This window comes from Artemia franciscana, chromosome 20, assembly GCF_032884065.1.
Source record: "Artemia franciscana chromosome 20, ASM3288406v1, whole genome shotgun sequence".
Lineage (NCBI taxonomy): Eukaryota > Metazoa > Arthropoda > Branchiopoda > Anostraca > Artemiidae > Artemia > Artemia franciscana.
Window position 1 is genome coordinate 3434869 of NC_088882.1, and position 25572 is coordinate 3460440.

Consider the following 25572-nt stretch of genomic DNA (forward strand, 5'->3'; position numbering starts at 1 on the left):
TCAAACATTTGTGGTAACGAACTGTAACTGTGTTAAATTTGACATCGTTGATGCGCCCTCGCGACTGAAACATTTATCTAAAGATATAAGTCTTAAAACTCGGCAAATGATTGGTGTTTTTGACCCTCTGGCCATTTTTTGAATTGAGGTAATTTACTTATGTTGTATGTTGTTATGCTGCTATGTTATTTATGTTGTTACGTTTTTTGTCTTTTTTTTCTTTTTTTGTGTGTTTACTCCACAGTTTAATGTACTTTGTGGGTTATAAATAAATTATTATTATTATTTAAGGAAGGAGCGATCCGGTTCAATAGTAACCGAGACTCTAAGAAACGAAATTTTGATACCCATAGATATATCAAAAGAATCGAATTATTATGCTTATTTCAAATATATAAATTTCATTAAGTTAAGTTTTACCCATCAAAGGCTATGAGCCTGAGAAAATATGCCTGATTTTAGAAAAAAGGGAAAAACACCCCCTAAAAGTCACAGAATCTAAAGAAAAATCACACTGTCAGATTCAGCGTATCAGAAAACCCTATTGTAGAGGTTTCAAGCTCCTATTTTCAAAAATGTGGAATTTTGTATTTTTTACCAGAAGAAAGAATACGGTTTCGCGTTCATGTTTTTTTGTTTTTTTTTTCTGTTTGTTTTTCCCAGGGGTGATCAAGGTCTAGTGCCCTTTTTAAGTGACCAAAATGATTGGAGGGTAACTTGGCCCCCTCCCTCGCCATTTCTCCCCAAAATCGTCCGATCGGAATTGTGAGATAGCCATTTTGTTCACCATGGTTGAAAGGCCCAATAACTGTGGCTTTGGATATAACATGACCCCCCCATAGCCCCAAGGAAAAGGCCTTTAAATTTAAAAATTTCCCATTGTTTACGCATAGTATTTGTTATTGGGAAGTATACATACATTTTCTGGATGGGGATGGGGACGAATGTTCTGCTGGGAGTCTTTCCACGGAGGGATTTCCATGGGGAGGGAAGTTTCCCGGGGGGTGAACTTGTCAGGGGAAATTATATACTGTGGGAATTTATATACTATGGGAATTTGCCAAAATTCCTATGCAAAATTCTTTTTATATGTCTTGCTTTCTCTTTTCCATCTCAATTTTACGCGTGGAGTTGTTAATGGTAATTGTGCTGTGTGTATTTTTACTGAAATTGAATTGTCTAGAGGATATTTCCTGTGGAGGCAGATTTCTCCCTGGAGGTGGGGCCAGATTTCCTGGCATTATTTAAAAAACGACCACAAGTTAAACTGAAAGTAAGGAGCAAGATCAAAACTTAAAACAAACAGAAATTAGTACGGATAAAAAGGGGGTTGCCCCATCCTCAACACCTCACTCTTTACACTAAAGTTTGAATTTCGTCCCAGTTCTTTAAGAATGAACCCTGAATCGCAACGGTAATTAAATTATAATAATAAGCTTTTTTAAAAGTACTTAAACACTTTAGCGTAAAGAGCGAGGTATTGAGGAGGGGGCGACTCCCTTCATATACGTAATAATTTCTGTTAGTTTAAAGTTTCAATGTTGCTACTGACTTTCAGTTGAAAAACTGTTTTTTTCATTTATTAGAAGTACAAAGCCTGCTGCGCCATTGGCGCCTTTTGTACTTATTACAACTTTGAAAATAAAATGAAAATTTCAGTGAAATAAAATCTTAAACTGATGAGCTTTCAGCAATTACCATCATTATATCTGTAATATTAAGTTCAATTTTTTTAGTTCTTTTCAAGACTGTTCAAGGCACATATAGTTTTCACTACAAGTGAGAGTTTGGCTACTGTCCGTTACCCTAACTGTAAAAATATAAAGCCTACTGCGTCATTGGCGCTTTGCTGAAAACGAATTATATTACAAATACTATCTCTTTTTTTTACTTATAATAACATTAAGAATAAAATAAAAATTGCAGTGAAATAAAATCTTGAACTGATAAGGTTTCAGCAATTAACGTAATTATATATCAAATATACAGTTTAATTTTATTAGTTCTTTCCATGGCTGCTGTAAAAATTAGTTCTTGGCAAACTAAATTTAGTGTCCAGGATTTTCGACACTTTAAAGAGTTCAGTGGACCATGAGTAATTCTCCTTTTCAAAAATCTTAGTAATTTTATTAATTGGAACTTTATCACCAACATTGAATTTTTTCTTCCCAACCTTTTCACTGGAATATTGTTTAAGAAAAGTGTCAAGTGTATCAAGATCTTCACGATGAACTTCCTGAGGGTTAATGTCGAACAGAGACCGACGGGAACGCTGTTTATAAATTTGCATGATTTTATCTAAATTTTGAATAAAGCATGAGTACTTTTTCATGTACAATATCTTGAAATTAAAAGTCGAATAGTTCTTACCAATCGTTTGGCCAATGCAGCCTTCATAGGACTGTGATTATAATAGAGAATTGTATTATATTTCACTAATCTCTTCTCTACATGTGGGTTATGAAATTCACTACCTTGATCCGTTTGAATTCTTCTGTAACAATCTTGGTGAAGAATACTTTCTATAGCATTAGCAACTTCAACACCTTTCTTTGTCCGCAATGGAATAGTGTCTAAATAGTCTAACAGTGTAAATGTAATAAAATGTGTAAAATGTAATAAAAAATGTAATAAAAATGTAAAATAAACATAATAAATGTAAAATGTAATAAAAATATAATAGTGTAAAAGTAAAAATAGTGTAATAGTAAATAGTCTAAATAGTGTCCTTTCTTTGTCCGCATCTACATAGTGTCTAAAGACACTGATTGCATGTAGAATATATTTGTAGGGTGTATTGTGACGCCTTTGAATCTCATCTAGAGTTAAAAGATATCTTTGTATTATATGTAATGGGGAAAAGGCTTTAGTTTTTCGATAATGGTTACCACGAAGCCTATGATTTCGATTTGGAGTGTAACTTGGTTCATTTTGTAGATACTCTCTTCCAGTGACATGAGAAAGTGTCGGGAGGGGGGGAACTTAGACTTCCCACTTCACCAATATTTTCATAAACATGTTTCAAAACTTCAACCATTTTGAATGCAAAAACGCAGTATAGTGTCCGCTACCCTCTTTCATACTTTAAAATTTTCGTACTAGCAATAAGACTTCGGGAAGTTTAATGTAAGTAAAAGGTTGTGTTGATGATTGCCAAGTGATAAAAGTCCTTTATGATTTGTAACCATATAATATGTTAAATCAAGTAGATTAATACTTTCCCCCTGAATTATAATTCGTATCCCTTTACTATCAACTTTAATGTGTTCACTTCTCATAAGAAATGTCAAGACTCTTTTGCTTGGTTGACGATATGAGTGTAGCAGCAGGTCTCCAACGCTTGACAAAACATTTGACAATGTTGAATCTTCCTACTTTGGTTGTGTTGTTGTTGTTCCAGAATCTTGAACAGACGTTTCCATATTATCAATGTCACTTACATTGACCGGTCTCACGTGATAGGGCTTATGCCTGTCCGCTCGTCGAAGTGCATCTTGAAGCAAAAGTAGTTTTATATCACCGAAAATATTGTTATCATTAATGAATTTACTGAGATTGTCACCAGAGTGTTCCATTGGCGAAAGGGCGAGTTCTATTGGTGTCAATTTGTAGTTTTTAGCTATTTTTCTAGAGAAAATTGTCTACAAGTCCTGCAATGCAAGTCCTGCAAGTCCTACAGTCCGCCACTATTTTAATATTTTCTGGGGTAGATGTTCATCGGATAAATCTCAGAGAAGAAATCCCCCTATTGCCGTCAGTATCCCGGTATTACTAGAATATTTCTCGTATTGCTGCGACTAGAGGCATATCTGCTTTCAGGTAGACGTGTTGAAAGTTCATGTTCGCTGTGCGATCTTTAGTATTATTTTTATTTTCGTGTTATTTTTCTCCTCTCCTTCGGTTTTGGTATATCAACAAAAGACGCCATTTTTATATTCAGTTGTATGCATCTAGTGAATTATATTTTAAATTCTGTGCACATGGTTTTACTTCTCCTGTGTCCGCAAGGTTTTATGTCAAAGCGTGTAATACCACAGGGGACTCCCAAATCTACCAAATTGCTCAAATGATATTTCCTTTGAGCTGATTTTTAGGGGGTTTCAATTTTCTAGTAGCTGTGCTAGAACATTTTTAGGAACGACCATTTCCATAACTTGAACAAAAAAGTCGGCTCTGTACAATCTAAAAACCAAAATTTATGGTTTCTAATGATAAATCTCATGAATATATCTTATCTATGGCACAAAAGGCGAGAATTTAAATGATTTTTCTAAGATTTCCAGAAAAGTTCGGTAAAATTGCTCAATCAGTTCCAAATAGCTTAAGAACATGAAATAAAGCTTACAATCGACAAGATAGGGTGATCCTCTAATCCCCTAAATCTTTCCCCATGAAAACGTCTAAGCAATATTATATTATTTTTGTTATTTATATTATTTATATTATGTTATTTATATTATTTATATTATTTATATTATATTATTTATATTATTTATATATTTCTGACTCGGTGAATTGATAAATCTTATCCTAATTAATCCAATGATATAAGTATTTTGTCTTTTTGACGCAAGTTACAGCTGCTGGCTAGTCCCAAAATCGGTTGTTTCAGAAGCGACATATACCTTAATATCTGCGGTTACAACGAAAAAAAAAAAGACAAAAAACTTTGTGGTGAGAAAATGCCATAATTTTCTCAAGCCCTTAACCTTTTTTTTTTTTTTTTTTGGTTTGTTAGTGCGTGTATGCAACATGTGGTGGGATAAACATATGTCTTCCCCGCTCAATCTGATTTTAGGACCAAGGAAAGTGAAAATAAAATCTAGTTGTATGTGTTTGCTAAGTGGATATATATATATATATATATATATATATATATATATATATATATATATATATATATATATATATATATATATATATATATATATATACTATATATATAAAGGTAAAAGGTAAAGGATACGGCATTAGACTTTACAGTCCGTACCGGCGGTGCTGATCTCCGTTTCTTGGCCCTTCAGCCAAGATTTCTCCAGGTACCCATTTAGAGCTGGGTCGACTCTGGCTAAGCTTACAGAGTCACGCCACTGACCCCCGTCCCAAACTGAAGAATTGGGTACACCGGGATTTGAACCCGCATCCTCTCAGACAAGGGATCCCGAATCCAGCGCATCAACCCACTCGGCCAGGACTATATATATAGCTGTATATATATATATATATATATATATATATATATATATATATATATATATATATATATATATATACTAGCGCTTCGCGCCCCCCAAGCCCCCCCGCGCGCTTAAGTCGTTACGCGCCATATTAGTTACGCGCCATTGTAGTTGTGTCCCTGTGTCCCACCTGTGAATATAGATATATATATATATATATATATATATATATATATATATATATATATATATATATATATATATATATATATATATATATATATATATATTTTTAACTACGTAAAACTTACGAATATACAACATTCTTCGCTGTCCCATTGTCTGTACATATAAATAGATTGTCGGGTTTACCGACTCTTGAACATGCAACATATAATTGTCCATGGGAAAAACAATCGGAATTCAGATCTATACCTCATTATTCTAATGATTGCCCTTGAGCTTTGTTGATGGTGATTGCTAATCAAACATTACTTGTTTCCCCATCGTCATTTATATATCCCCCCTGTGCCCCCCGGCGTCCCCGTTGTAGTTGTGTCCCTGTGTCCCAGTCGTCATTTATAGTCGACAAACATGACGTCAGTCGACACACAAACATGACGTCAGTCGACACACAAACATGACGTCAGTCGACACACACGTCCCAGTCGTCATTTGTGTCCCAGTGTCCCAGTCTGTAATTTCTCTTCGAGTGTCCCGGTCGTCATTTATATTCCTTGTGTCCCGGTCTGTATATACATTCGTTTTTGAATTGGTATATGATGAAATAATTTTTTTTTTCCTTTTTTTCTTTTTAGTTTTTTTTTTGGTTTTTACCTTTTTTTTAGCTTTTTTAGTTTTTTTCTTTTTTCTTTTTAGATTTTTTCTTGTAGTTTTTACCTTTTTTAGTTTTTTTTATTTTTATTTTTATTTTTTTTAGTTTTCTTTTTCTCCTTTATTTTTCAGTTTTTTCCTTTTTTTATTTTATTTTTATTTTTCAGTTTTCAGTTTTGTAGTTTTTTTAATAGTTTTTAGTTTTTTTTATTTTTAGTTTTTTTTTGTAGTTTTTACCTTTTTTTTAGTTTTTATTTTAGTTTTTTTCTTTTTTAGTTTTTATTTTTTTACCTTTTTTTAAGTTTTTTTAGCTTTTTAGTTTTTTTAGTATTTTATTTTTATTTTTTTTTGTAGTTTTTACCTTTTTTAGTTTTTTTTCTTCTTTTGTATTAATGCTAAAGCCAAGGTTCGAACCTGGAACCTCTCGGACCTAGAACCTGGAACATAACGCTTTACCAACTCAGCTACTTCGGCTTGAATACATTTACCTTTTTTAGTTTTTTATTATTTTTATTTTTTTTAGTTTTCTTTTTCTCCCACACCGCCTTTTTTTACTTAACGTATTCCTTATTGAAAAATCCTCATTCTCTCTATTTTTGGATATTTTATTCAGTCACCTCTCAAGAAATTTGTGGAGCTTAAAATATGTTTTTCCAAAACTTCGTCTCTGTTTAATTTACACCCTTTGGCTTTTCTTTGTCCCCCTTGCGGGTGATTCAGTATAACTATTCGATAGATGGTCCCAAAAATGTCACAGCATGGAGTTAATTATGAAATGTAGTTAACAGGCTGTCTAATTTTGATTCTATTGAACAGAATAAAATTGAACACAATGGAATCGTAGAAACAATTTCATTGTTTTATTATCTAATGCGTAAAGAAAGTTTAAAGGTTAATCATTCCATGATTGACGCCCCTTTATCTGCATAGAAAATTTTTCTGCAAATTTTCTGCATAGTTCTTGTAATTTTTATATGCTTATTCATTATAAGCATATCATATTTCACTATGAAGTAAGGAGGACTTTTTCCTTAATAAATGAGTTCCCGATTTTCTTAATTTTGTAAGATATATGGTTGTGAAAGTTTCCGGTCGACCCGTTCAAACGATTTTAATTTCATTTCGATTGCCTTTGGTAATTGGAGATCATAGGCCCGAAGAAAAGCAAAATATTGAAAACTTGAACCCTAATATAATTTTTTCAACTTTAATTGTTTTATTGGTTTCCCAGGTAGGTTTGAACGTTGGGAGAGATCTGAGAAGTAAGATTTGCATTCAAAAATAAAATGGTTTTAATCTTATTCTCATGTTTCTGGAATCATGTTCTCGTCTTTGATTTAAGTAATAAATTTACTAAATTTCATTTAAAGTAGTTGAATTTGCTATCTAATGTAATTCCAAGTAATTTAATTTCAAATAATAAATCGAATTAGGTGTAAAAGGAACTCATTTTTTAACCAATGGATTAAAACTTAATTTGAATTATATATTAAAAGTAAATCAGTCTTAAAACATAAAGGAATAAATCGACGTAAACTTAAACTACTTCATAGTAGTTTAGATTAATAGTAGGTATAAAGTGCATTCTTATATTTTCAGACATTTATTGAATTTTCACCAACCCCACCCCCCACCCACCCACATCACTCCGCTCTGGTAGAACCATGTGGTAAGAAAAAAGCGTCAACTTCAAAGAGCCGGGCAGAGCTATTGAAGCTCGTTTCCTGCTACGATTACAAGTACCACCAACTTCTTGCAGTATGAAGCAGTCAGGAGCTGGAAAACCTGGTACACTCCTCCTCCGCCCTACCATTTTTGAAGCTTTTACTTGGTCGTTTTCCAAGCATCTTCCATGTTTTTATATTGTTCTTTTTTTCATTTCTTTTCAGTTCAACTTAAATCCTTTGATCTTTATTATTATTTAAGAATTAACGACGCTTCTTGACTACTAAGGTCCCTGCGTCGGCCCTGCAGTGCATTCCTGCAGCGTCATTCGATCTCTGGGTCCCGTATTACCAAGCTAAGGTCAAATCCACTGCGCCACCACAGGACCTTTGATCTTTATTTTATCCCCTAGCCTGATATTTAAAAACTACGGGCCTTCTGGTCTTCAAAATATTCCAGGACAGAATTAGTTTTGCAATGTGGAAACACTGTCTATATAACGTAGTCGTTATTGAACCCTTCTTATCCATTTCACTGTCTTCAGACGTGTTTTGGCCACCTCCAAGAATAAAAAAAAAAGATTTACTAATTACGTTCAGAAAAACTGTACGTTTTTGAATTTTTTTTCTTAATGTAGTAGGCTATTATATGTGGATATTTATTGAAGTTTTTTAAATACTGGCTGTCTTAGGCGACACATGTAAAATCGGGGATTTACTTTTTTTTTTAACTTAAATGAAACTTTTTCATGAAGCAAATCCAGGAATACGGGCCTTCTGGCTCAAAAAAGTGTCGCACAAGGGAACTAATGATGCCTGGTGCAAACACCGCCTTTCTTTACTTAACGTATTCCTTATTGAAAAATCCTCATTCTCTCTATTTTTGGATATTTCATTCATTCACCTCTCAAGAAATTTGTGGAGCTTAAAATATTTTTTTCCAAAATTTCGTCTCTGATTAATTTACACCCTTTGGCTTTTCTTTGTCCCCCTTGCGGGCGACTCAGTATAACTATTCGATAGATGGTCCCAAAAATGTCACAGTATAGATTTAATTATGAAATGTAGTTAACAGCCTGTCTAATTTTGACTTTATTGAAGACAATAAAATTGAACACAATGGAATCGCAGAAACAATTGCATTGTTTTATTATCTAATGCGTAAATAAAGTTTAAAGGTTAATCATTCCATGATTGACGCCCCTTTTTCTGCATAGAAAATTTTTCTGCAAATTTTCTGCATAGTTCGTGTGATTTTTATTTGCTTATTCATTATAAGCGTATCCTATTTCACTGACCGGTTGGGGTTATTCAAAATGCAATGGTACAAAGAACGTGTTTTTTTTTTCTGTTTTGTTTTTACTTATATCAAGCACATGTTGTTCTAAAAAAAAAGAAAAAAAAAAATCAACTTTTCATTTTATGGCTAAGACAATTTAAAAAAAAAAGGTAAAGGATACGGCATTAGACTTTACAGTCCGTACCGGCGGTGCTGATCTCTGTTTCTTGGCCCTTCAGCCAGGAAGTGCAATGGGGGGTTGGGGGCCAGCCATCCTGTGCTTTCGCACACCCTTCCTGTTTACCATCTCCAGATTTCTCCAGGTACCCATTTAAAGCTGGGTCGACTCTGGCTAAGCTTACAGAGTCACGGCACTGACCCCCGTCCCAAACTGAAGAATTGGGTACACTGGGATTCGAACCCGCGTCCTCTCAGACAAGGGATCCCGAATCCAGCGCACCAACCCACTCGGCCAGGAGGACAATTTAGAGGTAATAAGCTCCATTCCTCAACTATTTCTCTGAATAAGGAACGAAGATATAGTGATCTATCCAATGGCATCAATTGGGGAACTGCTTCTAAGGGGGGGGGGGGGGCAGGGTAGCTAATTCTCGAAAATATAGGAGGGAAAAGGATTATTTTTGCATTTGTGTGAATGAAGATACAAAAAGAGATGCTTCAGAAAATACAGGGGAGATTTTGTTTTCTTCGATTTGTTCAACGAAAAATACTAGAAAAAGTTGTTTTCTATACCTATGGGAAGAAAAAATCAAGGGGGAGTAATTGCCTCCTCCCCTCTCAATTGGTGTCCCTAGAAAAATGGACATCGTAGCATTTTTCAGTCTGATATTTGCATCTTTTGAGGTAAAGGGACCATCTCAATATCTACGAAGCTGCAGCTAGATAACAGTCTGGTACTTCACTGCAGCGAAACAACTCAAATTGATTTTCCAACTAATCCCATATCCCCTCAGTTGACTATTCAAACATTATTGAAATATAGTCATTAACGTAGAAACCAAGTATAAACTAACGCATCAAATCAAATAAATAACCGTATTCAGAAGTTTTACGTCCTTAGTGGGCCATCCCAAGTGTTATGTATACCCCCCTAGTTAAAACACCCGATGTAGATCATTGAAACCCTCTAATGAAAGGCTTTAGTTTTTATAGACCGACATAATGAAGATGCGTCTTGGCAATAGACATGACTGAACAATGATGAACATGATGACGATTGGGGAGTGTGGCCCCTCCCTTCAAATTATAATTTTTTTTTATCTGTGGGTACTTTTTATTCAAATTATCTAACGAAGTTTCTTATACTTCCCTTTCCGATCTTTTTTTTTCATTTTAGGCCCCCCTTTAAAAACGGGTTTGTGCCTGATGTCTGCCACCAGAAAAGAGTTCCAAAGGAGCTTAAAACTAGCCATTCAAATGATTCAAAAGTAGCAATGACGAAATATTTTAAAAGAATGTGTCTTATACGCTCGTTTTGGCATTTCGTCACCCATCTTGGATGCTGTGACATCAGCTAAAACTTGGATTTCGACTTTTTTCGAATAAATTAAAAATCCGGTTTGAAACTATTTAGACATTTGGGAATCTGTGAAGACTTCAGATGATTTTGAAAATGAATAAATGATTTAAACTTGATTTTTGGTCCATTCAAAGTTTAGAAGCCTAATTTGGTATGCTCGAAGGACAGAACCGTTCTAGCAAGAAAGTCGAATGAAAATGAAAATGTGATAAAAGTGGGTTCAACCCCCCCCCCCCAACCAGGGCGCCCGGGGCAGCTTGCTGCGGTTGCCTCCTTTAAATGACTCTGTGGAGTGATAATGATTTGTAGTTAATAATCGTTCAGGAAACTTTCAGTTGCGTTCGAGAGTAGTTTACTTTTTAGCAAAAGACTTAAAATGACTCGAATTACTTGGCCCTTCGTCCTCAAGTATAATTTGGCCCTTTTCTGAATTCAAAGGATTTCATTCATAAGTTCTTTCGTAATTGCGACAAGCTTCATTTTGTCACATTTCTTTGAATGTGATATGGGATTTGATTTTCCAAATTTAAGATATCAAATATGAGACAAAGGTCGCTTTCGCTACTCTCCCAGACTTATCACTGCCGTGACAACAGTGATAAAAATCCTATGTGACAACAGTCACTGTGACAACAGTGACTGTCATCCTATGTGACAACAGCCAAAAATCCACCGTGACAACAGTGATAAAAATCCAGGTGCATGCTAAATAAAAGATAAGAAAAGATTGAACAGGTTAATGTTCTTGGTTTTTATTCTGTTTTGTTTAGTTTTCTTACCGCAAAAGAATATACAAGATGCAGGGGCCTAAGGGAAGGGCCTCAGGGCCAAGGCCTCCCTTTCGAAACCCTAATTTTTCCGAAATTTGGGTCACTTCTTATTCATATTATCAAATTATATTTTGTTGCATCTTATTAAAAAGAACTAAAAAAACGTATATATTGCCCCCTCTCAGGTTTGAAAAACATATTTTGCCCTCCTCATAAATTTTTGTGAATTGATGTCACTGGACTCGGTTTAGATTTTTTCCACACTGGTGATTTTTTCTTGCTAGGTAAATGGTCGCATAAATGTCCAAAACCAGGAATGAAATTTTCAGTTGTTTTGTTCAGTTAAATATGTCCTTCGCCATCTTGAAATACCATAGTCAAGGGCTTGACAGATTGCCGAAGATTGTCCTTTTTGGCCAACCGTCTGGGGCTAAACGGAAAGCAGGTAGTCCTCGTCTGGGGTGGGAAGATGTCATAAATAAAGATTTATAGGAAATGGGAACTTCCTGGGGGGGGGTTAAAGAGGGAGGCCTTGAATAGATTAGGTTGGAGGAGAAGTGTGCGTAGCTGTGTTGGCCTCAGACGGCTTGGTGCTGCATGAGTTATTAGTAGTAGTTAGTAGTATAGCGAAGGGCATGCCAGGATTTACCAATAGGCGCTCCAAGCGTGGGCCTAGGGGCACACAATACAATGGGACGCAACTAGTTATCACTCAGTGATTTTTTGTTCTTAACAAAAATTCAGCTGATGTGATTTATAGTCAAAGTGTGAGGTGCACTCCGCCACCGTGCTGCCTATTCGCAGGAAACTGATTTTAAAACAACACAGGGATTCTGTGGTCACTTATAAACTATTAGAGGTCTCCCAAGAATGGCAGCTGATAGTTCAATATCGCCTCTCTCTTTCATTACTTTCGATTAATCAGTTGCTTCATGTTCAATGCTTTTACTATCCCCTGAATTTTTGAAGATTTCCCTGGAAATCTCGCAAAAACAGTGTGGCAAGAGCGCTTGGGCCTAGAAGCGTCAAAGCTTTTAAATCTGGCCCTGGCCAAGGGATGTGATACTGAAATAAAATAAATTGCCAAGAAAAATAATCGAGTCTTTGTCAATTTCAGATTTATTTTGGTCAAAAATTCCCCCGGGTCCGAGTATGCATTATAACTTAGGGCCATGTAATATAACAAGCTATTTCTTTTATCTTATAGTTTTTTTCTGATTACAGCATTACAAGCTAACGGGACAGAATTACGTCATCGTCATCCAAATCGAACCGAAGATGGCCCTAGCGAGCTAGGTTTCTCTGAAGAAGAAAAGAAGACAAGGCTAGATCAGTGGAAAAGAATTCTGCTTTTGATTGTGGCCATAACAGTTCATAATATACCTGGTAACATTTTAAGTTATTATTACCAGGGGCTCCAATTCGGGGAGTAGAGGGTAAATGCCACCATCACCTCCCTCGGATTTTGAAACATACTGTTTTTATGCCTTCATCTTAAATTTCCTTCAATTTCCTATTTACTTTCCTAAACTTCCTGAATTACTTTCAACCCCTACCTTTTCGTGAAACAGCACCCCTGATTATTACCACAGAAAACAGAGAGTGTAATTGTAACAGTCTTGTGACTCAAAAATTTTCAGAAGAGAATACTAAAAATTTCACACAGAAGAACCAATAAGATAGAATCAAAATTTTCGCTCTTATTACTGGCTTTAAGATTTACCAGAAGGACCAATAAGGATTTAAAAAGGTGGGGTTTGTTGGTTGTTCAGAAATAAGGAGTAGTGTTATTGGCTTAAAAAATACGTCGTATACGTAAACCATTGAAACTAAAGAAGGCTACGCATTTTACCACAGAAGTACTGAAGAACACCTTTCTTGGTTTATACTCCCTTTGAAATTTTTCAACGTTGTTTTTGTGTTTTGATGCAATTTTAACGTATTATCGAAAGTGGGAAATTTTGCTGTCACTTTATAGCTTAGATTCGGTCTTATCCGAAAAAAAGAGGACTGTAAGAAATCTGAATTGTGTTTTCGGCCTTGGTAGTTCCAATAAAGTACTTTTTGTTTCGATTTCATCCCGTTTCTTAGGGATTTCAGCGAGAAGGTATCCAGGATTTTTTTTTTTTTGGGGGGGGGGGGGGTATAAAAATGTTTAAAAAATGCGTCGGAAATTTGCTGATATTAATTTTTGTTACGTTTTTACGAGTCCGAAAAACACTTTTTTGGAGGGAGGATGGTTCAAATCCCCCCCCCCTGAATGCGGTCTTGGTTTTCAGGCTATAATAATAATAATTTATTTATAACCCACATCGTAACAAGTTATGGCACTTGTGGAGTAACACAAAAAAGAAAAAAATGAAAATGAAATACACTGCAAATAAAATACATTGCAAATAGAAAAAACACTACGCTACAATGAGATTAACCGAACAGACGGACCAAAGGATGATGAGGTGATAAACGATAAAAAGCTGATTCCGACAACCTTCCATGCAGGAAGGCCAATTTTACAGTTACATCAGGGACATCAAACTTACGAATTATCTTACCATTGCTATACCAAGGGGAGAGATAAAGTAAAAATTTACAATATCTGAAATAAAAAGTCCGAATCTGATTGACATCATTTTTCTTTAGAAGGGGATAAAGACCAGAAAGATAAAGGACAGAATGATCACAGAATGTAGCATATAGCCTACCCAGTGCACGTCTATTATACTTCCCTCGATTAGCAACTATCCTAGAATACCCCATTTGAATTTTCTTTTGAACATCACGAACAGTGCACTGCCGTAGGCAAGAAATTGAATTAGTAACAGTAATAACCAACCACCGAAAGGCGGAAACAAAGGGTATAGAAAAACCGCGACAAGTTAAGGGAGCATTAGAGGAAGTCGAAATCCCCTAAACTTGTTTTAAAATAACATTTTACCATTAAGACTAATTTAGATAATAGTTACCATTCCTTAACCAGCTAGAAATGACCATTTTTCCCACTTGCTAGGTTTTTTGTTCAACACTTTATTAAATTTTGCTTACTTGAGTATTCTTTACTTGGCTGCAGCTACCGCTATACCATGATTAAAAGTTTTAAATTTGGTGCATAATTTTTTAAGTGAAAATACATGGAAAACAATTTTAGAAAACCGCTTTTTTTAGAAATTATTTTTTTTAGCAAGTTTAGATCCTTCTGTAAAAAAATCTAATTAATATCTAAATTCTTGCTAGGTAAATGGGTAAAACTGATACTATTAAATCTAAAAATATAAGTATCTTGTCCTTATAATGCAACTAATAGCTGCAGACTTTTTCATAGATCATCGTGGTTTGCAGCAAACGATTTCTTGGCTTGGCAACAGAAGACAATGACTTTGTTGAACAATTCTTTATCATGAGCTTTAGACTGATGCTTTGTAAGAGGCTTGACTTCAGCTGTGATCCAGGGTCGACCATAGGAGCACTTCCGAACAGTCTTTGCTGGGATGTGCTCCTCGTACTTTTCGTACAACATCGAGATTAGAAATTAGATTCTTCTATCCAGGGCTTGTTCATTGAGTACTGCTGGGAAATCATACTGACTTATCCATCGTCCGAAGGACCGAATGTTCATTTCAGTGACAGGTCTTACTACAATAGGGACGCGTTTAGGAGCTGCTATAGGAATTTCGCCTGCTAGAAGACAGCATAATGGTCTGATTTTGCCAGTGACCCTAGGCTGTGGGGATTGTGGTAGAAGCTTTCAGTATTTGTCCAAATCAAGTCTAGTCTACCTCCAGTAACATAAGTAGTGGCTTTGACAACTTGCCACAAGCCTAGGCTAGAAGCCTGATTAAAATCTCCACACACAGCAATGGTGGGGTAGCTGAACTTAGTGTGGCAAAAATTCTTCCCCCTTGTGTAAGTACAACAACAGTTTTTTTGTGATTTCTTGCGTTTTCTAGATAGTAGACAGCTTCCAAAATAAGGCAGAAGAAGTGTTTGGGTAGTCCCTTAGGCATTTTTAAACCCACAAAGATTATGGTCTTCCAGTTGGAGCAGGAACGTGTGGGGAATGTTGTTTCTGCAAAATATTGCTATGGCACCAAAATTAGGATTGAAGCCTCCGTCTTACCGTGTAATAACCCTAGTTCTAAAACCATAGATAGTGCAAGTTTGTTCAGTCACGTTTCAGCTTTCTGTAATAGCGGCAACGGAGATATTATTCAGGCGTAAGACTGTTTCCAGTTTATTCATCTTGTTCGAGAGTAGCCGGGCGTTGCTGAGTAATAATTTCGGTATAACTCTCTGTATTTAGGATGGTTCAAATTGCAATAAAGGAGGTTGAAGGCGCAAGCAATTAATTCGTGGCATAGTTGTAGCAGGCTACAGCTTCGAGGGAAGTTCGATTAGTTAAATAGTTACAAGACATTGTTGATTGTGAGTTTTGGGCCTACTTATGGGACATTCCGTGTTAGTCGCAACCACAGGAATGGGATGAGACACGAATAGTTTTCTCCTTTGCACGCCATCTACCTCAGGTCTGACAACGTGAATGAGTGCAATATTTTTCGGATAGATGGCACCAAAACAAGTGAATTACAAGATCTGAGTTTGAGCAGCGTAACTTCGCCGTGGAAGCTTCGATCGACATAGTCGTGGTATTAGAAAAAAACCAACAAGAAAGCTCAGGTCATCGAAATAGCATCCCTGCAATATCACGAGAATGGCTTGAGGGATAAAGTTTAAATTAAAAGTATTGTGGGAAAAGGAAAGGTAAGGGAATGGGAAAGGACCGTCAAAATTTTGTATTGTGGAGATGGGGTTAAACAATTTTGTCTTTGATCCACCCAAATATTTTGCGATGTACGCCCCTATGGCACTTATAATCTCTGCAAGGTTAAGCAGCAAGGAAATACAAGAGCTGCCGCATGTTTCCAAGTTACTATAATTGCCTATCTGCCATATCTTGGGGATGACCAGGGGTATCAAGTTGAATTTTTTCACTGAATGTTGAGCGGGAGGAGGAAAGTAGATGTTGGGCTATGACTTGGAGGAAAGGTTAGAGCTAAATCAAAACAGACTATATGTGCACATGTTTAGCACCATGTCTCGCTGTTGGGTGCTGTAGGGCACCCATTTATTAATCAGCTAAATATCCGGTTTTACTTTTGTATTTTTTTTAATATGATGATGTCTGCCCAGTTCTAATTGCATACCTCAGGATGAGCCATCATCTCACAGATGTTGCAGCTGTACAGTTATATTTTTTTTTTTTTTCATTAGCTATTCAACTTACCCAATCATCTTCGGATTGTAGCTATCGTTGGATTGGAATTGGTCACTTACCGATATCCGAGCAGCACTGGATATCGGAGCAGCACCGGCGTGCTAAGATGAGGTGTTTTAATCGATTGCTTTTTTTATATTGTGTCAGAGTTATTGATATTATTGATTGTGCGTTTTGGGCCAAATTGTGGGATATTCTCTGTTAGCTGCAACCGCAGGAATGGGATTACATGCGAATAGGTTTTTCCTTTTTGCCTTGGTGGCGGCTCTGCAGTCACGTTATCTCCGCAGTTTCGTTGTGTTTGCAACATGCACGCCATCTATCTCAGGTCCGACAACATGAATGAATGCAATCTTTTTCGGATAGATGGAACCAAAACAGGTGAATTGCAAGATCTGAGTTCGAACAGGCGTAACTTCGCTGCGAAAGGTTCGGTCGGCATAGTCGGGGTATTAGAAAAAAAACAAACTCAGGTCAGGTCATCGAAATAGCATGTTTCCTTTTGCATCCTTTTTTTTATATTTTGTCAGAAAGAATTACATCTTTTTTTTATCACTGTATGTCTTTTACCCTATTTTGTGGCTGGTAAAGCTCTAGGTGAGGGACTCTACGGTTTTTTGGAAGGTTGGGTGAATAAATTTAAGGATTTAATTCAGGGGTTACAATATACCCTGGGAAGGTATTATTAAGCTACTATCCCTATCCTTTCGTTATTCGTAGAGCTCAGATGGCAAGTTAAAATTATGCTCATCTAAATTCTGGCAAAAAAGACATTCCAGCATAACCATGGATTTTCCTTCTCTTTTTCATTGGCTCTAACTTTTGGTAATACAGATCCCTCGAAGTTCATTACTATAGGGCACACACACTTCCCTTGTGGAGCAGAGGAAGGACCTTGTTGGTATAAAGTATGGAGCCTCGTTGGAGCAATACGTTTATTTCTCAAGGCTTTACTTTTGTAACACAAAGATTTTAACAGCTGGCCAAAGACCAATACCTTTTTGTGCCGTCCCGGCTGAGTGGTTGGCGGGCTGGCGTGGGAATCCTGTGTCCAAGGGGCACGGGTTCAATCCCAGTTGTGACCAATTATTTAGTTTTGGATGGGGGTCAGTGGCGTGACTCTGTAAGCTCAGCCAGAGTCGACCCAGCTCCAAATGGGTACCTAGAGAAATCTGGAGAAGGTAAGCAGGAAGGGTGTGCGAAAGCACAGGATGGTTGGCCCCCAGCCCCCCATTGTACTTCTTGGCTGAAGGACCATGAAACGGAGATCAGCACCACCTGTTTGGACCTTAAGGGTCTAGTGACGTCTTACTTACTTTACTTACTTTTACAATACCTTTTAGAGGGGTACTCATCCCTGAGAGTTCATTTATCTTCATCAACTACTTCCCAAGATGGACAACAGCTCTCCATCTAGAATTTTACAAAATTCTACAAGGGTACAGTTGATGTAACTAGAGTGAGTTGAACTCCTAGGTTTAGCTTTATTATTCATCAGCAGGGAGATACCAAGGAGCTACCATTTCGGATATTTGACGGGTTTTTGCCTCCATTTATGATTGCTGCTCAGTCAACTCGCGTTACGTACCCCCCCCCCCCCCTACTTCGACTCAACTCTCTAGTTTGGTAGTTTGGAGTTTGGAGGTAGACTAAGACGCAGTGTTAATTATTGGGAATGGTCCCAGTGCAGATGTTTTCCTGAAGATTAAGGCTACACGTGTTTGAAGTTTTTGAAGTTTTTGGTACCAGGAGCAGTTTATTGATGTAGACCGAAAGAAACCACTGATACACTGGTTCTCAAATTTGCGTATGTGTATTTTCTCAGGAACAGGTTTCTTCATTGTTTTTCTTTTTGGTTTATTTTTGTTTCTTCATCTTTTTCGTGTTCGTGTTTGGTAAGATCAGCTCCTACCCAATCAAAATTTTGTAAAAATAGGCAAATTACATGGTAAAAATGAAAAACATTTCCCGGCTCTTAACTGTAAAAAAGTGAAAAAAAGCAAATAATATAGAAAATGGTAGACATATTTTCTATATTAGTATATGCACTAAATTCAATTTTTTGTTTCTTGAGTTTTTTCTTTGTTTCTCTTTGTGATTTTATCGTTTTTTTTTCTTCTTTTTTTTAAGAGCAGCATCTAAACAATAATCATGTTCCAGAAATAAGCGAATTGTATGGAAAATATTAGAAATATTTTCTATGCTAACATAAATTTGTTTCCTTTTTAATTTCTTTTTTTTTTGTCTGTTTTTTTTTTTTATAAGAGGAGCTCCTAACCAATCAAAAGGTTCCAGAAATAGGCAAATAATATAGAAAATGGTAAAAATATTTTCCATATAATTACATATTCTCAACTCATTTCTTTTTTTGTTTCTTAAGGTTTTTTCATTGTTTTCTTTTTGATTTCTTCATTTTGTTTGTCTTTATTTTTGTAAGAGTAGCTCCTAAACAGTCAACAAGTTCCAAAAATAAGCGAAATGTATGGAGAATATTAGAAATATTTTCTATGCTAACTTAAATTTGTTTCCTTTTTAGTTTTTGTTAATTTTCCCTTTTTTTGTCTTTGTTTTTCATAAGAGGAGCTCCTAACCAATCGAAAAATTCCAGAAATAGGCAATTGTAAAAATATTTTCCATATGATTATGTATTCTAAATTCGTTTCTTTTTTTGTTTTTTTAATTTTTTTCATATTTCTCTTTTTGATGTCTTCATTTTCTTTGTCTTTATTTTTTGTAAGGGCAGCTCGTAAACAATCAACAAGTTCCAAAAATAAATGAATTGTATGGAAAATATTAGAAATATTTTCTATGCCAACATAAATTTGTTTCCTTTTTAGTTTTTCATTTTTGTTCTTGTTTTTTCTATTAATTAAAAAAAAAATTCCGAAAAATAAGTTTTCCAAAGAAAAGTAAAGGTCATATTAGACTTAAACAAGTATAAATGAAACCCAAAACGAACAGAAATTAAATAAACAGTCATAGCAAAAAAACATTCAACAGGCAGTAATAGAAAATGAATAAGTAAATCTTAAAACGATCAAAGCTTAAGTTGAATATGCAAATAAAGCTTAAAACGGAAAAAAGAAATTGCTATTGAATTATAAATGAAACCCAAAACGAGCAGAAATTAAATAAACAATCATAGCAAACAAATATACAATAGGTACTAATATAAATGAGTAAATAAATCTTAAAACGAGTGAAACTTAAATTGAATATGCAAATCAAGCTTGAAACGAACAAAAATCTCTACGATCAAGAATTTGGAACTTTGCCTCCTTCTCTCTGTGAAAGATTTATATCCTTCTCTCTGTCTTCTCTCCTTCTTCTCTTCTTCTTCTCTTCTTCTCTCTTCTGTAAAAGTCTAAAACCTATTGCATGAATGGCACTCTACTCAAAACTATTTGTGTCTTGAACAATCTCGGAAAGCACAAATAAAATTAACTGAATGTTTGATACATTTCACTGTAATTTTATTTTCATATTCAGTGCTGCAGTAACTGCAAAAGAAAATATTTATAATATAATTTGTTTTCAGTGTATCCAAATTCTCGTTTGTAGTGAAGCTATATTTGTCTTGAACAGTCTTGGAAAGAAATAATAAAAATTAAACTGAATATTTGTTATATTAATTTCTGAAAGCATCAGTTGCAGATTTTATTTTACTGTAAATTTTATGTTTATTTTCAATGTTGTAATAAGTACAAAAGAAAATAATTATAATATAATTCGTTTTCAGCAAAAGCGCCAGTGACGCAGTAGGTTTTAGAGTTTTACAATGAAAAAAGGAGGCAAAACCCAAACTCTTGTTTTTAGAGATTTTTGTTCGTTTCAAGCTTGATTTGCATATTTAAGTTTCACTCGTTTTATGATTTATTTATTTATTTATATTAGTACCTATTGTATGTTTGTTGGCTATGATTGTTTATATATTTCTGTTCGTTTTGGGTTTCATTTGTACTTCAGTATCAAAATATTTTTGTTCGTTTTAAGCTTGATTTGCATATTCAACTTAAACTTTACTCGTTTGAAGATTTATTTATTCACGCGTCTAGGCCCAAGCGTTTTAACCGCTCCGTTTTTGCAAGATTTTGCGGGGAACTGTAAAAGCCTCAAGGCCTAGTGGGCCTATTCGTAAATCTTGGTCTGGTTTCACTGCAATTTTCATTTTGTTTTCAATGTTTTAATAAGTACAAAAGAAAACATTCGTAATATAATTGGTTTTAGTAAAGAGACAACTACGCAGTAGGTCTTATGATTTTATTGTCAGGGAAATGGGCAGTATCCAAACTCTTGGTTGTAGTGAAGAATATAGGTGTCTTGAACCGTTTTGGAAAGAGTTAATAAAATTATTTTGATTTTTGGAATAGAATATCGTTAATTAGTTTTTTGGTTGGGGGGGGACGTGGAGGGAGGTTCATGGGTTAGCTCCTATGATTTTTGGAATGAAATAACGCTAATAAGTTGTTTTTTGTCTGGCCATGGAGGGAGGACCAGGGGTCAGTTTCCATGATTTATTGATAATTTCTTTAGGGAGAAAGGGGTATTGGGCCATGGAGGACCAGGGCTCCGCTCACGTTTGTTTTGAATAAAATATTGCTGATAAGGTGTTGTTGTTCTTTTGGGGAGGGGGAATGGAGGGACAAGGGAGATGGAATAAAATATTTTTAACAATTTTTTTTGGGGGGGGGGCAATGGGGTAATGGATGAGCCATGCAGAGAAGGCCAGGGGTCAGCTTGCTTAAATTTTGAAGTAAAATATCTTTCATAAGTTTTTGAGTGGGGTATAGGGTTTGGTTTATCTGACCTTTGAACTAATTTCAAAACCTTCGCATAAGAACCTAATATGCCCCCCGGACATAACATTACTTGCCCCAGGGCTCTCGAGGGTTGCTTTGACCCTGGAGTTTTGTTATCCGATCTCTTGACTTAATTTAACAAAATGGCTATCTCAAAAATTCGATCGGATGGATTTGGGGCTAAAAGGGCAGGAGGGTAAGCAGCCCTCCAGTCCCTTTTTACTCTTAAAAAGAGAACTAGAGCTTTCAATTTCCGATAGAACGAGTCCTCTCCGACATTTATCTCTTTCATAAAAACCTTATATGCTTCCGGGCATAGTTTGAAACCCTTCCACCAGTCTCCAGGGGGATATATTGACCCCGAAGTTTTTGTTATCTGATTCTTGGACTATTAAAAAAAAGACTATCTTAAAATTTGATTGAATGCGTTTGGAGAAAAGAGGGTGTATGTGAAGGGCGGGGGTAGATGACCTCCGTTCGCTTTTTACTCTTAAAATGGTAAGTAGAACTTTCAATTTCCAGTCAATTGAACCACCTCTAAAGTTTATAAGACCTCTCCTTACATAAAAACCTTATATGCCCTTAGTGCATAACTTGCAATTCTTGCCTACTGGCTATGGGAGGGCTGTAACAAACTCGGAGTTTTTGCTATTTTACCTTATTTGCTATTTTAAACTATTTTGAACAAAATGGCTATTTCAAAATTTTGATCGAATCCGTTTGGGAAAAAAGGGCCTTGGAGGGGGGGGGGGGCGTTGCTCTCCGACCTTCTTTGACTCTTAAAAAGAGCTCTTAATCTTGGAAAACACTTAGAGTGGAGGGATCGGGATGAAACTTAGTGGGAAAAATAAGCACAAGTCCTAGATACGTGATTGACATAACCAGAACGGATCCGCTCTCTTTGGGGTTGTTAGGGGGGGGGGTTAATTCTGAAAAATTAGAAAAAATGCGGTATTTTTAACTTACGAACGGGCGATCGGATCTCAATGAAATTTGATATTTAGAAAGATATCGTTTTTCAGAGCTCTTACTTTAAAACCCGACCGGATCTGGTGACATTGGGGGGGGGGGAAACCTAAAACTTGGAAAACACTTAGAGTGGAGGAATCGGGATGAAACTTGGTGGGGAAAATAAGCACAAGTCCTAGATACATGATTTACATAATCGAAACGGATCCGCTCTCTTTGGGGTAGTTGGGGGGGGGTTAATTCTGAAAAATTAGAAAAAATGAGGTATTTTTAACTTACGAAAGGGTGATCGGATCTCAATGAAATTCGATATTTAGAAGGATATCGTGTCTCAAGGCTCTTATTTTAAATCTCGATCGGATCTGGTGACATTGGGGGGAGTTTGGGGTGAGGGAACCTAAAATCATGGAAAACGCTTAGATTGGAGGGAATCGGGATGAAACTTGGTGGGAAAAATAAGAAGAAGTCTTAGATACGTGATTTACATAATTGGAACGGATCCTCTCTATTGGGTGGGGGGTTCGTTCTGAAAAATTAGAAAAAAAACGTATTTTTAACTTACGAAGGAGTGATCGGATCTTCATGAAACTTCATATTTAGAAGGACCTCGTAACTCAGATCTCTTATTTTAAATCTCAACCGGATCCAGCGTAATTGGGGGAGGCAGTTGGGGGACCGGAAATGTTAGAAAATACTTAAAGCGGTGAGATCAGGATGAAACTGGATGGGAAGAATAAAAACCTGTCTAAGATACGTGACTGACATAACCGGACCGGATCTGCTCTCTTTGGTGGAGTCGGGGGGGGGGGGTAATTTTGAAAATTAAAGAAAGGCATTTGTAACTTACGAAAGGGTGACCGGATCTTAATGAAATTTGATATTTAGAAGGATCTTGTTCTTTAAAGCTCTAATTTTAAATTCCGACCAGATCCTGTGACATTGGGGGAGCTGGAGGGGAAACCGGAACTCTTGGAAAACGGGAAAATTGGGGTATTTTTATCTTACGAATAGGTGATCAGATCTTAATGAAATTTGATATTTAGAGGGAATTCATGTCTCAGAGCTCTTATTTAAAATCCCGACCAGATCTTTGACATTAGGGGGAGTTGGAGGGGGAAATCTTGGAAAACACTTGGAGTCGAGGATTCGGGATGAAGCTTGGTGGGTAGAATAAGCAAATGTCCTTGATACGTGATTGACGGAACCGTACTGGATTCACTCTCTTTTGGGGAGTTGGGGGCAGGGGTAAGTGATTTTGCGAGTCAGGTGCTTCTGGACGTGCTAGGACGATGAAAATCGGTAGAGTGTCAGGAACCTGCACAAATTGACTTGATAAAGTTGTTTTCCCAGATTCGACCATCTGGGGGGCTAAAGGGAGAGGAAAATTAGAAAAAAGTAGGTATTTATAACTTACGAGTGGGTGATCGGATATCAATGAATTTTGATATTTAGAAGGACATCGTGACTCAGAGCTCATATTTTAAATCCTGACCGGCATTAAGCCTCTTGTTTTCCTTTTAAATCGATCTATTGATTCGTAGAATTTTGTTAGAGCTCATACCATATGATCTCTTGGCTCTTAGCTCTTCTTGCCTCGTCACAAGTGCCATATGAGCTCTTAGCTCTTGTTGATTTCTTTATTTTTGTTCTGTCTTTATTTTTGTAAGAGAAGCTCCTAAAGCATCAACAAGATCCCAAAATAAGTGAATTGTATGGAAAATATTACAAATATTTTCTATGCTAACATGAATGTGTTTCCTTTTTAGTTTCATAATTTTTCTTTCTTGTTTTTTATTATTTTTTGGGGGGCTTCATTTTCTATAAGAAGAGCTCCTAACCAATCAAAAAGTTCCAAAAATAGGCAAATAATGTAGAAAATGGTAAAAATATTTTCTATATGATTATATATTATAAAGTCATTTCTTTCTTGTTTCTTAAGATTTTTCATTGTTTCCCTTTTTGATTGCTTTATTTTTTTTTCTCTCTTTATTTTCGTAAGAGCAGCTCCTAAGGAATCAACAAGATCCAAAAATAAGTGAATTGTATGGAAAATATTACAAATATTTTCTATACTAACATAAATTTGTTTCCTTTTTGGCTTCTTGATTTTCTTCTTGTTTTTATTATTTTTTTTGTCTTTTTTTTATAAGAGGAGCTCCTAACCGATCAAAAAGTTCCAAAATAGGCAAATTATGCAGAAAATTTTAAAAATATTCTGCATATAATTGTATATTCTAAATTCATTTCTTTTTATGTTTCCTAAGTTTTTTCATTGTTTTCTTTCTGATTTCCTCATTTTCTTTTTCTTGCTTTTTCTTAAGAGCAGCTCCTAAAGAATCTACAAGATCCAAAAATAAGTGAATTGTATGAAAAATATTACAAATATTTTCTATGCTAACATAAACTTATTTCCTTTTTAGTTTCTTAGTTTTTCTTCTTGTTTTTTTTTTATTATTCTTTTTTTAATCTTCGTTTTTTGTAAGAGGAGCTCCTAACCAATCAAAAAGTTCCAAAAATAGGCAAATAATGTAGAAAATGGTAAAAATATTTTCTATATGATTATATATTCTAAATTCATTTTTTTGTCTTTATTTTTGTAACAGCAGCTCCTAAAGAATCAACAAGAATAAGCGGAATATCCAAAAATAAGCGGTTGTATGGAAAATATTAAAGATATTTTCTATGCTAGCATAAATTTGTTTCTTTTTTTGTTTCTCTCTTTTTTGTTTCTTCATCTTTTTTTTTCATTTTTCATAAGAGGAACTCCTAACTAATCAAAAAGCTCCAAAATAGGTAAACGATGGGGAAAATGGTAGAAATATCTTCTATGCTATTAAATGCACGAAGTTCATTTCTGTTTTGCTTCTATGTTTTTCTCTTTGTTTCTTCTTCTTCTTCTTCTTAGTTTTCCATAAAAGCAGCTCCTAACCAAATAACAAGCCCCAAAAAATAGAGAAATAATAGGAATAACATTAAAAATATTTTCTACACTGGTATACATACTAAATTCGTTCCTTTTTTCTTTTTATTTTTCTCCATTTCTTTTTTTCTTTTTATTTTATTTCTGCTTATTCTCCTTCAATTCTTTTCGTCTTGTTTTCTTAAAAGCAGCTCCTAACCAATCAAAAGTCCCAAACTACTCGATTTCCTTGGAAAGTATTAAATATACTTTCTACATATACTTAATTCTTTTCTATATTTGTTTCTTTATTATTTTCTTCTCCTTCTTCATTTATCGCATTCATTTTTCGAAAGAGCAGCTCTAAAACCA

General features: G+C 35.4%; 1 protein-coding gene across 1 annotated transcript in view; it reads left to right on the forward strand.

Moving 5' to 3' along the window:
- LOC136040304 (zinc transporter ZIP11-like) overlaps positions 1-25572 on the forward strand; it is a 52616-nt gene that overhangs the window by 16226 nt on the left and 10818 nt on the right. The window contains exon 4 of the mRNA XM_065724546.1: positions 12489-12650. Coding sequence (XP_065580618.1) covers positions 12489-12650 — 162 coding nt within the window. The remainder of the gene's footprint in view (positions 1-12488; positions 12651-25572) is intronic.